Raw genomic sequence first — 18,927 nt, forward strand, 5'->3', positions numbered from 1 at the left:
GAACGGGATTGGGTCACGGCGGTCGAGCAAGCTCGTCTGCCATGACCCTCACATTGAATACCTCCCTTAGTCTTGCGGGTACGCTCCAAATCATTTCATGGTCAGTGACCATCGAATGATTTGGTCCACCTACTCAAGGCTCAAAATAGATGTTTATGCAAAACATTCATTCGCAGCAGTGCAGGCGAATTAGGCGAGCAAGGGGGGGTGAGCGGCTGGACGAGTGGCAGGCGGCATTAAAATCACACGCAGCACTGCAAACTTTGCATCACTGCGTGTTAACCAGAATAAGGTCCATAGTACAATGATATGTGCATATATTTCAACATAATTGCATGCCGGCTCTTCTAAGCAATGGCAAAATGGTTACTTTTGTATAGCTGCTAGTCTATAACACATGTAAGGGAACATAGCAGATGTTTTTCATTCATTTTAGATATTATATTGTCAGTTTCTTAAATAGATTGTTAAAAAGAATGCAGATACAGCCTGCAATTACATCACATTGGGGTAAATGTATAAAGTGGGTGTTCATATCTCTATTGCATCCTAGAAAATGCTATGGGTAACATCACCTTTATCATTTTTAGAAGCTTTAGTAATTTACCCCTATGGGAGTGAGCATTTTGCAAATATGCAAAGTGGTCACATCACAAAGGTAAGGATCAATTTATGCAATGAACAATGCAGACACAGAGGTTAAATTCAGGGACAATTATATCACAATGGGCTTCAAAATGGTGCAATAGTATGCTTGATACAATTCACACCTAATAGTGTGGAGTTTGTATGTTCTTGCTTTGTTTGTGTGGGTCCAGGTTTCTTCCCAAACACATAAACATACTGTAATGTATTTGACTTGCGCCAAAAATTAGTGAACATAAATTGATAGCTCCGCTGGGGCTGACGTGCATCAATAAACTTTATTTACAAAGCACAAAGCAATAAGTGTGTGATACATGAATAGCAGTTAACACATAATTAAGGGGATTGTGATGGTATGTCCACAATGTCTAGGTGGACAGTCAATAGGTCGACGACATATGGCCGACATTCATATGGTCAAAAGGTCTACACAAACAAACTGTTCACATGGTTATGATTTTTTTTTTCTTTACCATCCCTGTGGACTCTGGTTAGGAGCGATAATGTGCCAAGCGCAGTGATAGGAGAGCAAAGCACCTGTCTCAAAGTATGGTGAGTGAAGCAAGCCATGTGAGGGTACACTCCATAATCAAGGATGGAGAAATCCTACATTCTTTGTTTTATCAGCTTATCCTGCTCTGTGGTAACAAGGACTAGTTATCCCAGACCCACCAAGTTACTATGTACCAAACAACATGCTCTCTGAAAATCCCCATATGGGACATTCCAATTATTATCAAGAACAGGAGCAGGCTGATCTAGTACTATTGATCTGGAATGACTATCTATTAAGAGATCATTAGTGAAACCATCCATTCACACTTATATAGCCCAATCTGATAAAAGGACATTAGTGTTTTGTTTGCAATAAAGCAGTTGGCATAATTTATCAAGATCTCGTCAACAGTATACAGCTCTTGTGACAGCTACTCCTGTAAGATAAGTATGTTTGTATGCCTCAGCAAGTAGCCGGGTTCCATAAGTTCATGTGTCAAGGACTGGGTGTCAGGCCTGTACATAGTTGTCTCTCCTGATCCATGAGAAGTCTAAAATATAACATGGCACCAGGACCCTATCTGACAGCAGATGGCCTCCAGCAACGTATAACTCCAAACACCAGCCACACATTATTTTGTAGATTTAACTCAGCTCTGATTTCAAAATGTACGTACGTTTTTGGGGTGTGGTATAGTGGCCCACCATTCTGGATTCCGACGTCAGTATAACAACATCAGAATCACTACTGTTAAATGCGCAACTATTTTCCTTCGTGGGGGTCCATGACCCCCCATAGAGGGAGAATAGAACCTGTGGCGCATGCAGTATGCCACCGATCCCACAGCATTGAGAGTGTAGCTTTGATGCGCTTGTGAATCCAGAATGTCACACCACTACGTACATTTTGAAATCAGAGCTGAGTTAAATCTACATAAGAATGTGTGGCTGGTGTTAGGAGATAAATGTTGCTAGAGACCATCTTCTGTCAGATAGAGTCCTGGTGCCATGTTATATTTTAGACTTCTCACGGATCAGGAGAGACAACTACGTATAGGCCTGTGTTACACTACCCCTTGGCAGTAATGAGGATATAATGAATTGATTGATGGTACTTGCTACAGCTTAACGCTAGTCAGGAGCTGCTCAGTTTAGGGATTAGAGCTGAATTGTCTAAATCATAGTGTTCAATTATCAGTAAATCTACTGAAAAGGAAATAACCTTCGTGTTCAGCAGTAACTACAAATGTAAAGGAATAATTGGGGAAAATCTAATAAGGAGAAAAAAGTGACATCCTGCTGTAATTAGTATAAATTCATAGCAACTATTGTACCACTGTTTCATCCTGAGTGGATTGTGCGCCCCTTAATTCCTGTTTCTAAGCACAGTATACTGTAGCTATATCCTATCTCCTTTTTGTTGTGCTATGTTATGAACAGTTTGTACAGTATGTGTGTGTGACTGTCAGTTTTTTTTTAGAATTTGAATCATTATCTATTCAACCCAGTCTTTACATTACTGTACATTGTGAATTGTAGTTTAAATTTTATGCATCATGGTTTGTATGTATAAATGGGAAACATTATATTCATAACACTTCAGGAGATGCTGAGGTACTACAAAGTTGCTTACTGTACTGTATATAATTGTTCGTATTGCAAAGAAGTGCAAGCAAAAAATAAGCAATGCTTTATCTACCACTAGTTAAAAGCCCATCAAAATGATGGCTTCTGCAATGTAATTTCACTTTGAGCTGTGAGTTTTTAGTCCACAAACTCCCCACCCCCAGTCCCTAGATCAGGGGTGGGGAACCTCTGGCCCATGGGCCGTAAATGGCCCCAATAGCCAGTTTGTGTGCCCATTTGTCTGTACCGTAGATAAGGAAGGGAGTCTCGTGTGAGGTGGTGAGTAGGGTGGCCAATCCCGGGATCGGCGGGATCCTGGGATTTGGCCCCCAAAACGCTGGGAATTCAATCCCGGGATTAGACTGCGCTTGCGCAGTCTAATTCCGGGCAACGTCTGAGCACTCGCTCAGACGCTGCCCGGCTTCTCCCATACCCGGAAATGTAGCACTGCACGCAGCGTGACGAGGTCACGCTGCGCAGTGCACAGCCCGCCCATCTGCCCGCCTTCCTGGCTCCAGGCGCCTGGCCAGCGGCCCTCCCAACTCGTATCCCGACAGCACCCTGCACCAGCCCGGCGGCCAGGGCATCAATGATATGTTCTGCCCGGTGCCGCTCATCGCTGGAGGTCGCCAGTGCCACTACCGCCTCGTGGAGCTCAGAAACAGGTTACCAGCCCGGGTCATGAGTCCTAGGGATGCCAATCCCGGGATCCCGGGAATCCCGGGATTGAGCATTTTTCAATCCCGAATCCCGGGATTGAAAAATGCATCGGGATTGGCATCCCTAGTGGTGAGTGACGTGGGCGAGTGTGAGATCACGGGACAGGCATCCAGCAGCACTGCAGCAGAAGTCGGGCGCCGCAGCAGTTATTGAGCGGCAGCCGGAGGGGGTAATCAGGATACTTTTTAAGGTGATAATTTTGGTCTGGCCCCCGGAAGGATTTCATACATTACAAATGGCCCTTCTATGAAAAAAGGTTCCTCACCCCTGCCCTAGATGCTCCTACCTCCAAGCTATATAATTTCCCTGAATCCATTTTTCACATCAGATAGGTTAGTAAATGCTGTAGAGCTTGTTTTAGAATGATCCTTGGCCACCTTTTTTGATATGCTAATTCTATCATCTCTCCCTGCTCTGTAATAGCTCACACAGATGACTCCTTGTAATACTGTCATTTCACTGAGCCTACCTGCTTGCTTATCCATTATGCCTCCACAACATTCACAAGGTCATACTCCAGTAAGTATGGGAGTCAGAACTGGACTTGTGCCACAATATTTGAGAACTGCTCACCCCAACTGAATTTATAGCCACATTTCCTACTCTGTATCACAGTATAACTTCCATTGCTTCCCTTATTCACTTCCTCTACAGCAATCTCACAAATATTTCTGGCCAGAGATTCAGTGATTTTTTTGACCTGACACAGTGATATGTGTTTTGATTCCTGCTATAGACTTATGACATGGTTCATTGCTGCCTATATTGTATATGGTGGATTGTTACAAAGGTGGACTGTGTTGCAGTCACTTTCCATAATACGGACCATGTCCACATGTCATTTTAGCCAGTGCCCAGGAATGCCAAGCATTTGCCAATACATCTCTGATACCGTGCGCTGTGCCTCATTTGCAAATCTTTGTACACGATATTGGGACACATGGAAATACGAAAAACATATCCAATGCATCATCAGTGCGACCCATAATCAGACCCAATATGTCAGGGGGAGGTGACTGGATTGCAGCCCACCAGTTCTGTTCTTCTACACTAAAAAAAGTGACTTCAATTTCAGACTCCCCAGGCAGCTGTCCTGCTCAGGTGGGCAGACACATATCCATATTGTAAACATAATTAAGTTTTTCTAAATTTATTATATGACGCAAACACGCAGGTATGTGTTGGATCGCTGAATTATTGGAGGACACTGAATCTTTTCTCTACAGATCAGGATGTATTACAGGAAAGTTAGTGAAAAGATACTGTTTTCAATTAATTAATGGATAAAGGGAGACATAAACACAGTATCCTAAGCTCTATTAGTAACAGACATGGCAATGGTTAGGGTCTGGGCTATTCAAAAACAGGGAATTTTATGTGAGAACATAGAGCTCAGGAAGTAATTAATTTGTCAAACAGCCTTTGGGAATCTCACACCTGCAGTGTTCTTATAAATCCATACTACTGAAAACTTTACAGTGTTTCCTGTACACTAATAGCCAGACTGATAGAACACGGGGCAATTTATCTCTGCATCAATGCACAGCAACAAAGCCGCAAGTTTTTCAACTACTATTTGGAGAATGTCTTCTTTCACTAAATTGATAAACTGCCGGGGCTGACTAAATATTACACATGATGCAATACAGAGTCTCATGTGCTGATGTAACTGATATACCATGATGGCTGATATCATAAAGATGCAAAGACCAGGCAAGGAAGGAGCCAGATGTGAATCAAGTAATTCTGCTGATCCTACAGGAGACAACTGGAACAACACATTCTTGACCACTTAGGGGTACTAGCTCCATACATCCTATATACAGTACAAAAGTCTATCCAACAATTATTAATGAAATTGCTCTGTCACACACAGAGAGAGAGAGAGAGAGAGAGAGAAGGTCTCACTCTCCAGAAGAATGGTGGTAAACGGTGATGGCTCTGTTTGAGATGTTTGGGAGGGTCTTATGTATCAAAGCTTGGAAAGAGAGAAAGTTCTATTTAGCCACTGTCTATCTTAAAGTAATTAACATGCTTATTATTATTATTATAATTATTATAATTATTATTATTATTAATGACATACTCCTCTCTATAGTCACACTTTCAAAATTGTTAAAAATGTCAATGTATTTTGAGTCTTTACCACTTTCATGGGGCTTAACACACACATTGCATGGTAAACACATTTCCATGAACTTTTCAAGTGCGTACTATTCCCTGCAGTGTACTGTTAACATCAGCACAAAGACAATATATAATATTTTACTCTGAAAGTTTGATACACTGCTAAGACCCAGAATGCTTTTTACTAAAGCACCTACTGATAGTAATTTATAGTAATTTTTAAGATCTGTACAGTTTTCAAACTGTATTTACGCTAGTTTACGCTAGTTAAGGTGTTTTGCATACTGTAAGATTGTTTTAATTATTAATTGATCTCTTAATGGTGCCTGTATTGATTCTAATGAGGGTCTTAACAGTACTGTATACTGCAGCTTTACAGACTGACTTGGAAATTGGGATTTAGTACTGTTGTTACCTTTGTAATTGGTAATGGCAGATTAAACAAAAAAACTAATGGGATGTATTAGATTAGCAGTACACATGAATACATTTTACACATTAATGTACATTGTAACATCATATAGAAGCGTAAGTATAAAGATGTTGACTGAAAGGATGGCTCCACTAAAATGTTGTTCTGGATGGAATGCAACCACATTATGGCCCTTATATCTAAATGCAGTACAAATTTGTTCAGAAAATGGGCAAAACCATGTGCACTGCAGGTGGGGCAGCTGTAACATGTGCAGAGAGAGTTAAATTTGGGTGGGGTGTGTTGAAACTGGAATCTTAATTGCAGTGTAAAAATAATGCAGCCAGTATTTACCCTGCACAGAAACAAAATAACTCACACAAATCTAACTCTTTCTATACATGTTACATCTACCTCACCTGCAGTGCACGTAGTTTTCCCCATTTTCCAAACAAATTTGTACTGCGATCAGATCTGAATAAGGGCCTATATGTGTTACCAGTCCCAGCACAGAGAGGAAAGAGCAATGGGAGAAGTGCCAGAAGCATTAGCAATCAGGTGGATCCACCAAGCAGAGTTATACCTGACATTGAACATTTGGACTGCTTTTAGAATTGCCCATGCATACTGTATTTTTTTTTTATGTTTTTTTCTGGCTAAACTAATGCCCCATTACCACTAAAGTTGCATATGCACTAGGTGATTTTGAGTGCAAAGTAGCAAAATGTTGCCGTTTTGAGAAACTTTGAGCTCAAAATTGCCTAGTGTTTTTGGGTGGACGATAAGCGGTGAGTGCTAAAGTGTGCTCCCTCATCATCAATGGCCGCTGCCATCTGTCTGCCTGTTCTACAGGTCAAGTGAACCACTTTTCACAGTCTCCTACTGTGGAAAGTGGTTCACCCCCAGTGAATATTAGTTCAAGTTAAAATAGTTCAGTGTGTATGCACTGAGTGATTTATCAGCCAGCGATTTTCACATCTTCGCTCAGCATACACACCGGCCAAAAATGGCCAGTGTGTATGCACATTAACACCATGCATACCATCAAATGTGGCCATTATCAGGCTGTTCTTACAGACTATCCTTACTGACCTACATTATGACAGACCCCAAACAAACGTTGTTACGGATCTGTGGTCCTTCTGTAATTTGCAGGCAATTTGATTTAAAATAGCTTAATGAGTTAGTAATAATGTATTAAACATATTAACCTTACAAATAAGGAGAAACTGCTTGACAAATATGGTTTTCTTAAAATATGAATGCTAATGGCTAAGCTATCTATAAGTGATTTAATTGTCCTGCAATCACTTAGTCTGCAGGAGTCTCAGATCGTATTAGCTAGATACGCCTTATTATAAGACTTGCTCATCATTTGCCGTTTCATTTCAAATTGCCATAAATACTGAATGGAAATTTCTAAACAGCCAGCGCGCTGGTCTATAATCAGCAAGATGAATGATAGGGTCTCCCTGAGACCAAAGCCGGGATGTCATTGATTAGAACAAACAGAGCTACATATCAAGGCAAAATGCTTTAAACTGATCCTCAAAGTTATAATACTGAAGGACCTTTTCACAAGTCACTTTACTGCTATTAGACGATTCCACATTTACATCGTTTCCCCCATCCAGGTCTCAGCTTCTTTATCTGTATTCTTTCAAATCCTGAAATTGCCTGGATAAGAGTGAGGTATTTTTTTTCTTTTGCATTTCTAAGAGCAGTCTGAACTTTCAGTGGAATTGAAGAGGCTTTGTGTCAAGTACAGCTAAATCCAGCCTTTCCGTATCAAACCACTGAGAGAAAATTACTGTGAGGATGATAAGGCTGTGAGATATAATAAAAAGTGACTCTACTCAATTTACACTGCAATATTGGTATGACTGAATATTTCTCATTCAGGTGACTGATAAAATCGCTAAACTGTATTGCAGATAAATAGAGGAGGCTTCTGTCAAGAATAAACACCATTAATCATGAAGTCTCAGCCACGGAGTGGATGTGCTTAGTATTGCTATACAGCACCAGGAAAACATTGTATGTAACCTGTACTTTTGCGCCTTCCCATCTCTGCTTAACCTCACCACCTTTAATTATTTTATTTTTTCCCCTTCCTTGGAGACGCGCTGAACAGTTGGATTGCGGTGATAACCTCCTAATGGCTTATCGGGACCAGCCGGCGAGTGGCCCACAGCAACTATAGTGGTGTTTATGTACGTCAAGTATAAGGCAATAGAATGAACTAGGTGGTCAGGAAAGAATATTTGAAGATGGATGATGGATGACTCTATTTGTCTAGGTTCCATCAATTAGCTGGCCCAACACTTATCATGTGCTATTTATATCATGAGAAAGGCTTTTATTCCTAAAACCAACATCCTAATAAACTCACACTTGGTTCTACAGAATCCTGGTCAACATGATTTAAATAGTGAGTTAAACAAATCATTTATATGAAAGTTTCCTAAGCAAAAGCCAGTCTTTAGCGTGAATTCTCTGTGGGAGAAACCCAGTTGAGGTTATTGGGCGTCTAGTCTCCAATATCCCTAAGTCCCCTGTTATAAGGTTCACAAGGATGAAGCTACTGACATTATGGTATTCCCATTGTAAATCATTGATTTCAGAATGATCTGCAGTCACTGAGGCTATTGTTCATGTAGGAACTGTAGTGTCTGCTGGGCAGAAATCCTGGGTTCATATGATCTTATTTAAAGAAGAATTCCTGGGCTGCGGAACTACTACTGTACCAGATCAGGGCTATAGATATGTCAATTGTGAAACAGAAATAAACATTCTTAAAATTGCAACCTATCTAGTTTCATGGTTGATTACTACACTTCGAAATACTGTAAACTGGTTAACTGGATTCCCTAAAATATTTTTTTTATTCTAGTACCAAATTATTATTATTTTTATGTCTTTCTTCAATATTTTATAAAGATTATGTAATACCATCCAATACAAGCAAAGAATGGATGAGAATTACTTATTTACAATACAGGTGAGAGACATGGAAGCGCTGGTCTACATGCTAACTACAGATAATCATGCACTACAAGCTATACAGTTGAGTATTTAAAAAACACACAACAGTTTACTAGTCCGGGGCAGCTGTAAGTGGGGTCTAATAAAAAGAGGCAGGAATCAATCCCTCCACAAGGACTAACGGGCTGGCGCCCAAAGGAATGTCATTCATGCAGAAAAAGAGTTGGCAGGGAGGGATCAGGCTGGAAGAGAAAGACCAGGGATCCCTATGGGAAGAAAGAAGAAAAAATAAATAAACCTCTCAACAAAGAAAACAAAAAGCCAAGGAACAATACCCCTCCAAACACTTAAGTGCTCTGGAACTTTACTGGGAGCAAATATCACAAAGGCTTAAACAAAGGACGCCCTTCACTCAAGTAAATACTACAGCCCAACGAGGCCAGTGCTTAACTTTGTGGTCCGCCTGTCCAACTTGGCTCCTACATTACTCAGCACTGACCATTTGGTATTTATTATTTCAGCACTATGGGGGTTATCAGACCTGATAGCGGCTTTCCTGGCGATAAAAAAAAAATTAGAATTTTATTGCCGGAAATCCTTGCGCATGCCTACTAACCAGCAGTGCGGATGTGCAGTCTACCGACAATCACTTGGCCTGCGAAATTGTAGCCATGCGATCAGGTCTGAATAACCCCATATGAACATTCTGAGCCTGAGCCTATTTGCTGCAATATGACACACAGACAATGGGATGTCACATACTAAAATTAGCAGATGCGTCAGCGTGGTTTGCATAGTAAAATTCACCTTGGAATAAATTAGAGATACTGTAGATCAAGTCCATAATAATCATTAAAAACAATGATATTAGTCATTAGAGAAAATTTTATTACGAGAACGGAGTATTGGCCAGATTCCGTAAAGCAAATAAAATCAGGTAACTTTGTGTCTGGAACAAACCATGTTTCCATACAAGGGGAGCAAGCGCATTTTCTCGGCAGGGTACAGACTGGCTGCTTTTGCATGTTGCCCACCAATGCTAGACAGCTTTATTTTTGTGCTACTATTTAGATTTCAGTTTAAACACACATCAAACAAATCTAACCTCTCTGCATATGTTACATCTGCCCCACCTGCAGCACACATGGTTTTGCCCATTTTGAGAACAAATTTGTACTGCGATCAGATCTGAATAAGGACCATTACTTCAACTTTTTTGCACATGAATCCATACTATGGGGGATGTTTATCCAAGCTTAGAGATAGATAAAATTGTCAGAAATAAGAAACCAGCGTTTAATGGGCAATCTCATAAACCGCTGGGCCAATGCCTGCTCGGAGCAGGCGGCTGACATCACATGACATCAGTGGCCGTCCCCTTTATGGCCATCTCCATGTGAAATAAAAGTCAGTTTTCACTGAAGACCATCGAATGATTTCTGTCCCCTTCGGCCGCATGCGAGGGGATGTGTTCTCGTACACATCTCCCCGCATGGCAGCGAGGGGATGCTGGCAGCGCACATTAGTCAGGGTGGTGCTTACCCGCTCGCTAGGCAGCGAATATATGCGAGTCCGAATCAGGCTTTTAGAGTGTCCAGCTGCATTTCCTTTACTATGTTTGTTGAAGTCATCATCCGATTCCAGGAGACAATTTGAAATGATTTGGGGCCAGATGCGCTAATCTTCAAAGAGTGGTAAGGTCCATACACACTGGGCGACTATGCCCAGCGTGTATGGACAGCGATGATCGCCATCATTGCTGGGGGGAAGCTGTTCAGTGCATACACACTGAGCGCCTTTCCCCCTGCCCGGCGCCGTCAGCAGGGAGAGGACGGCTTTGCATAGCGCAGCGCTATGCAAAGCTGTCCTCAATGCCGCTCATCTGCTGGTATTACCAGAAGATAAACGGATTTACCGGCGATGATGCGGGAGCGCGCAGCAGTGCTCACCGTTCATCTCCGGGGCATACACACTGGGTGGCTTTGAGCTGTTTTGAGCAGCTTTAAGCTCAAAGTCACCCAGTGTGTATGGGCTTATAAAGTGAAGTGATAAACCACCAGCAAATCAGCTCCTAACTGTCATGTTACAGGATGGGTTTGAAAAATGACAATTCGAAGCCGATTGACAGGTTGTTTATCACTGTCTACTTCATAACTTTTTGAAGCTTGGTGCATCTGGACCTAGGTATCAAATAATTAATGCCTACATTCATTATAACCCAGGTATAAAATGTTTGCATAGTGAATTAATATTGCAAAATCCTGAATATGTTTTTTTAGAGATTTAAAACTTTAGTAACATGACTCCGCAGTCATCAATGTTCTATTCTGATTATAAAAGATAGCTTAGTACTGAGGAGAAACTCCAGTTCCAGTTCAATGCTTCCTTGGCCACTGCAGCAGGTCTGCTTGACAGCAGTCTGTGGCAGCAGCTTGCTTCAGGTTCACTGCTTGCGAATACATGAGTTCATATCTAATACTGCTGACTGTAGCACAAAGAACACAACAGTTCTGTCCAAGGAGTTCACAGCAAGACCCCAAATGTACACTATACGGAGAGTCTGCATTCCTTTACTCCTTTATGATTAATTAGAATGCTCAAAATATATCAGTGCGTAAGTAAATTCTAAAGTAAACTCCATGCCAGGCAAATACTGACAAATATATATTTTCTAAGTTTATAAAAGAAGATAACATATATTGTATGATTTTTTGCTAGGGCCAATATTTCATATATACTTTCAAATCTGCTAATCTCAACATCTGCTTCCTGTGAGCCCAAAGTTATTATTTATGGAGTGAACTCAGCAAGTGCTAGCTCACCTGTTCTCAGCCATTGCCTAATTTCCAACTTCTAGAACACACCTGTGTATATGATCACTAGGCATTGCAGGGTTAATGTGAAGAGAATCTGTCAATGTTGGGTAAGGTCTCCTTAATGCACTAGTCCGCTGCAGCAGCAGGGAGCCAACCATGGGTTGCAAAGGGGGAGGGTGATCGATAAGGACATACAGTATATCCATACATTTCATCATGTATGTGTAATATATGTGCTGGATTGATCCCCACAAATCTGTACACATTATGCTCCATGCGGCGCCCAGGAATCGCATAAGCCTTTACAAACAGTTTGTAAAGGGTTATGCTGATTACTGGGTGCCACAAGGTGCTAGTGGCTGCCAATCATAAAACGTGTACAATCAGGACAACTGTCCATCACCACATAACTAAATCTATCAATGACAGGTAGGCACAATTGAATTACTCTAATAATTTTAAAAATATTTCTAACACACTGTAGAAATAATATGCAACATTACTAAAATGCCTGTATGGATATGTTCACTTGTATCTTGGCACAAGTGAATTGGGGCATAGCGGGTTATGTGCACATTGCATTGCGGTCAAGGTGGCTGCCGGTGGGTATGACCACTCGCAGCATGCCATGATGCCTGCCAGTACTATGCACTGAAGAAGGAAGCAAGGAAACAATTGGGTACATCTAAAAATTGCTGTTTACATTGTATTGTGCAAATCACATGAAGGAGCTTCATAATAATTAGTCATGATAATCCGGCATGGATGGCATGGTCCGGAACAAAGCGAAATAGCGCTGACCATCGAGCCCGATTGCCTGACACTCAGATGTGTACCCAGCCTAAGATTTTGATCACTCTATTTCATTGGCATGTGCTTTACACTTTTTAATCATCATATCATTAAATTTATATATTTTTTTTTCTTTTTATGTGTATGTCACATTCTACATTAGTATGGTTTTAGGATTATTACCATTTATAATTGAAATGATCTGACTATTCAAAAGCTAGTGCTGGCAAACAATGGTAGGTTAATTTGCGATTTCTTTGCATATTCAGCAGCAAATGAGTTGTCATCCAGTTAATATGGAGCATATTTCATGTTATGAGATTTTAATTTAATCTGCTCTTTTGTGATGAAATCTTAATATGTGCTTGCTGGTGTAAGAGCAGCAGTTGGAGCACAGCTACAGCACGCAGAGAGAATGTATTAATGAAAAACAAATGAGAAATTGCAGTTCCTAACACTCAGATCCTATTGATCCAGTGTATGTTTCTGCAAATTTAAAACATGTAGATTAAATACATTGTATATTTACAGAAATCAAAGCTCTTCATAAAACATTATCTATTGCATAAGAATATTGAGTAATTCACTGATTATTTTATTTGATATACTCTAATGACGTTCTTCTGTACTAAGCTTTTAACCATTAATATATTGGCAACACATTTCTTTCCTTTTTGTTCTTATTTGAAGATATAAGCAATAATAATGGAAAGCAAAATAATTCTGCACAGAAATACCTCTATCGAAGGTATTCAAGTTTTATGTGTGCTGCAGCCACTAGATGGCTCCATGTGACGTGCACGTGTGTCTAATTCGCTCTTGCGAATTGAGCGGCAATAACGCAGCATGGCGATTTCGAGCCGCAGGTGCAAACTAGTCTCAATAAACGGTGAGCAAGCGGTGAGCAAGCGGTGGTGATCGGAGATAGATGAGCACAGTTACATCTGTACATCTGCTCCATAATATTTTACTGCTGACTATAATAAAAGGACAACATTGTTTATTTTGTATAGTTATCAGCAGTATACTAATACCCCTTTCACATCGCACTTTTAAAACGGTATATTGCCGTTTTTTTCCCATTTTAAAACGTTTAAGGCTGCAATGTGAAAGTGCCAGAGTTGATTTACCGGTTAAAGGTAACTGGTATTTCAACACGGTTAAAAAGTCCTACACGTTTTAAAGCCGTTTTTTAGGCAGTGTGAATGGCTCTATTTCAATGGCTTGAACGTGTCCCTTGGGGGTTAAACGGGTTGAATGTTTGAATGGTATTAAATGATTTCTAAAATGGTTTTCACCTGCAATGTGAAAGGTCTCAAGGCTCAGACCCGTTTTAAAGTCCCATTTAAGAATACCGTGTCATTACCCATTTCTGCAATGTGAAAGCAGTATAAATTACTTTTTCCAATTTTTTGTCTTGTGTTTCTCATTTTTGCCTTTACTTCTGTAGAACTGTAGCAGCATCAAGACCCTGATTTCATTCATTTGTTTATTTATTTCTTGAACACAAAAAAAGTTTAGTGTATTATGTTGCAATTTTTCAGTTGTAATAAACCTGGGCATTTCCACTTTACCGAATTAGCTCTATAAAACATATAAAACATCTCTTTTCACCAAGCACATTAGCATCCCTCATATTAAAGTCCACTCAAACCCATCAATATTACGGTTGGCCATCCTGTACATTCCCATTATACTGTATTACAAGAAACGTTTATTAACACCATATATAGAAAGTACAGGGCTCTGTGGAAAAAGCAAGGAAAAGAAAAAAAATATTGTGACACAGATCTATTACTTTCCTTCTGGCAAATCTCCTCAGAGACTGCAGCCTGGTAATGGCTAGACTAGAGCAAACATCATTAGCTGTGTACTTCAACATGTAGTTAGGAGTGTTAATACCAATTAATTCTGCTCATAGATGAGGACTTATTCAAAAAGAAGCTCATCCATCGTCTTCATAGACCTAATTACTTAGTAAGTAAAGACTACAAATATTACATACAACATAGAATACAAGTACCACCTCTCAAATGAGCAATCCGGGGAGTTTTTGCTAGCATTTTTACAGAAAATGTGTCCTAGTCCCAATGTAATGCAACTAAGACGCATAAGGAGACTGTACTGATTCATTTGAAATGCAAAACTTCTATACCCGTGTGCAACTGAGTTTATATACAAAGTGCTAAGACGCAGCTTTTTTCCATGCCAAGTTCGACTGTGCTTCATATGCAGACTCATTCGCGTACATATATACAAATGAGTCCTCATTCAGCTGAATTGCACCAGTCTTGCGATATAAAGGCTGCATGCGTATGCTTGCACCCACTTTGCATAGAAAATTGGCAGGTGCAAGAGTATGCAGTCTAGCGAGCCTTAAGGTGCCCATACACGGTCCGTTTAACGGATCCGTTCGGCACTTAATTAGCACGCATCGCATCGGATCGCATCCCTAGTGCATGCACTGTGATCCGATGTGATGTGTACCTAGTACAAAAAGTATGTGCAGCACATACTTTTTGTACCGTACGATGAGATGCGCGGGAGCGCGCATCGCATAGTACAGAACGGAGCCCTACACAACGGACCGTGTATGGGCTCCTTTAGCTTTGCTGCGATGTCTGTGCCCATGCATACACATATAGGCAATGCTAAATGAGTGTACATCTGTACAAGTGTTGCATATCAATTTAATCAGCACATTGCATGTCATATTTTCAGCAATAAAATATGCCTGATGCTCACAGAACTGCACAGGAAACGGTGGCTTACTCACGCCAGATATCTTGCACTGTGTGGTGTATTGAAACTAGAAGTATGAAGACACATCTGTATATGCACACATACTGTAGGTATTATAGTAGGTAAGAGTCACTTAGGAAAATGTATTAAGACAGGAATTAAATTTCAGATGGGATGTTGCTACTGGAAACCAATCAGTACTATCTATGATCTTCTAGAAGGTCCAAAATAAATAAGAAATAGATTATGATTGGTTGTCCATAGCAACAACCCATGTGAATTAGAACTCCCATCTTAGTAAATTTCCCCCACTGAAATAGGAATATTTCTAGTTATAATGGTACCTCATTCAAATATCACTTGCTTAGCAATGCTGACATAAATTTCAAACTGCTTTTGATTGTTTCTGTGCAAAAGAAAAGAGAACAGCATATACGTACACATGCAGTGGCGGAATAGGGGAGGGCTCATAGTGGTAACGTCCCTCGTGATGTCTTGCGTCTATTGGCACAGGGGGGTGAAAAGCTGGAAACAGATGAGGGGGATCTATAAAAGGGAAAAAATGATGTCAATAATAATGCAAGGCTTCTGTACTATCAATTACACACTCATTTAAAATGTATTTTATACAGACATTAAAGTGGAGAGTTCCCTGGAATACACAAACATTTCTACAGTATGTTATGTTTACACAAGCATCAGCCGTTAGTCAGTATTTACTAATGTAAAAATCCATTGATATTATTAATACAACATGTAGTTTTACTATACAGTATGTCGTAAAAAAGCCATGGAGATTAAATGGATAACCAAAGTGTTTACAGTTAGATGTAGGTAACAAAAAATATACATTTCATTTTCTAATGACCAACATCTTGCACAATGTAAGAGCTATGGTGACAGGGTTAAGCAAAGGCACACCACCTATATCGCTATGATTGATAGTCCCATTGCATTCTAGTAAATATACACCAGTGCTATAATTACCCTGCTCAGAGCAGTGTGTCCCCATCTTGATCTTCTTTTCACACCCATACACACATATACAATGGGCAGCACGGACAGCATTAGCATTACTGCCTCCCAGCACTGAGGTCATGGGTTAGATTCTCCCCGTGCTTGCATGGGTTTCCTCCGGTTTCCTCCCATAGTCCAAAAATATACTGGTAGGTCAATTGGCTATCAACAAAATTAACCCTAGAGAGAATGTGTGTGCATGTATACATGGTAGGGAATATAGATTGTAAGCTCCAGTGGGGCAGAGACTGATGTGATTGTTCAATTACTCTGTACAGCGCTGCAGAATATGTTTGCACTATATTAATAATTGGTAATAAATAAATAAAATATATACTGACGTGAACTGTATATGTGTGTACGGGCTTCAATGGGATCTGGAGGTTGGCCTCACAAATATTTAATAGTATATAATATGCAAACTGTTGCAGGAGTGTTATACAGTAAGTCACTTATTGGCTAACTACCCCCCACCCACACACACACACGCGCGCACACACACGCACGCGCACACACACCCCGGCACTGCATACACACCTACTATACAATAAAAGGCTGTTCTCCTGACATTGGGAGAATGGGCCGATGATTGTATCGGTGTGTACACAGCATTAGAGCTACATCAGTGGTGTGTTCATTCCTGTCCATAACTTCCTTAGTCAGGACTGCCTGGATTCCTATGTTTTTATATAAAACAATCCTGTCTATGTGTCCAATAATGGCTGCTATTTGTGGAGGGCTGTCGGTGATTATGACTGCTATGTCAGTGGTAACAGTTTTGTTCTATGTGACATCTACAGTGTCAGTTTTGTAAGTCTTTGCAGAAACAGTAAATCATTCATAAGGAACTGTCTCAAACTGAACGCCTAATACACTGCTGCATAAAACATTGGGCATCTGATACAATTATCCGTCTCGCGGTTTATTATTTACACATGAATAGAGCAGCTGGTGCTCGTCATATCTCAAATACATGTGAAAAATGTTACTGTATGTGATCAATCTCTCTGTGTTACCCTTTGACAGTATATCACATGACAGCCTCTCCAAAGTCAGCCTGAAACTGCTGAAGCGGAGTAAAGTGCATGCAGACCTGGCTAGCTCCAATTTATCAAACAATTTCCTGACTGATGTTCCAAAAAGCAGCTGCTAAGCACTGTATAATGTACCGTAAAACAAGCAAACTAATAGAAAGCCACTTTTAATCCAACACAGCTTTTCACCTTACTCTAGGTATTAAATATTAAACACATTTTTTTTTTGTTTCAAAACCTTTCCTCGGATGAAAACGGCAAAATGTGTTTGTAGATTATAGTACATAGAATTATTTTATACCACATATTTACATTAGAAGAATGCAAATATATGGTAAGAAATCCTTTAGCTATTGGTTTGTGAACAGTAGTATATGTGCAATTCTGTGAATACTCTGACACTGTATTAGTATATATAAGCAACTCAGAACAGAGCTATTTATTAGTCCCTTAGCCAAACTCACCTGCAACACCAAGAGGGGTATTTCAGAATTGCCTACTCTCCGGAACGGCCCTCCCTGCCCCTTAGGAAAGTAGGCAAGGCTCCCGCATCCTGCTACTCCCCCCTCGCCCACACTTCCCCATTCAGAAACAACTCCATTTGCTCTGCCCCCACTTTACAATGCAAGGAATGCGGTCATTGAAAAATAAATAAAATTGTGAGGAATAAAGTATCAGCCAGTCAGCTTCTCCCTTGCATTTTACAGGCAGTGTTTGAAAAATGACAGTTTGGGGCTTTAGCTGGTAATTTATCTCTCCTGATGTTATCTCTCTTAAGGGGGGGGGGGGCTTAATGTTGTACTTACTAAAACTTTTTAAAGTGATTTAGTCTGTTTTGGAGTTTGTATAAATAGTGCTGGTTTATAATAAAAATCTGCAGAAAAAGGCAGTTTAAAAAAATTGTGAGAAACAGAAAATTAGGTCATATGGCCAAAATGTATTACAGGTTGAGTATCCCGTATCCAAAATGCTCGGGACCAGGAGAATTTTGGATAACGGATTATTCCGTATTTCGGAATATTTTAATATTTCAATGATGTATTTTGAAGTTTCTTGCATTTATGCTGTATAAACACATAAAATAAACACAAATATATTTTATTACCACATAAAATACACACAAATATATTTTATTTGTTCAAAAAACAAGGTTTCAAAACATGAAACAAAATTTGTGTACTATCTCAGATATTGAATTTGCATTCTGGAAAGTATGGTTTTCGGAATAATTCGGATAATGGATATTCGGATACGGGATACTCAACCTGTATAAAGAACAGGAAGTTATGAGCTGTCATATGGAATCTCACAGAGGGCAAGGCCAGAAAGTTTTCTGCTAGCCTAAATATCCTGGGTTTTTGCACGGGAGCATGCAAGACCTGGGATTTTAGGCAGGGGGAAACACTCCCAGTTGAAATAACCCAGGTCGTGAGACCCGGCATTTCAACCCAGGTAGCGACCATGGTTAAACATGGGTTCAACCTGGGTCACTGTAGTGTAAACGGGTAACCTGGGT

General features: G+C 40.2%; 1 protein-coding gene across 4 annotated transcripts in view; it reads right to left on the reverse strand.

Annotated features, from left to right (window-relative positions):
- GLI3 (GLI family zinc finger 3) overlaps positions 1-18,927 on the reverse strand; it is a 192,929-nt gene that overhangs the window by 69,917 nt on the left and 104,085 nt on the right. For all 4 annotated transcript variants that reach the window (XM_083188516.1, XM_083188514.1, XM_083188515.1 and 1 more), the window contains one exon: positions 15,801-15,906. In XM_083188516.1, coding sequence (XP_083044642.1) covers positions 15,801-15,906 — 106 coding nt within the window. The remainder of the gene's footprint in view (positions 1-15,800; positions 15,907-18,927) is intronic.

Source organism: Crinia signifera, chromosome 5 (assembly GCF_055691185.1).
Source record: "Crinia signifera chromosome 5, ASM5569118v1, whole genome shotgun sequence".
NCBI lineage: Eukaryota > Metazoa > Chordata > Amphibia > Anura > Myobatrachidae > Crinia > Crinia signifera.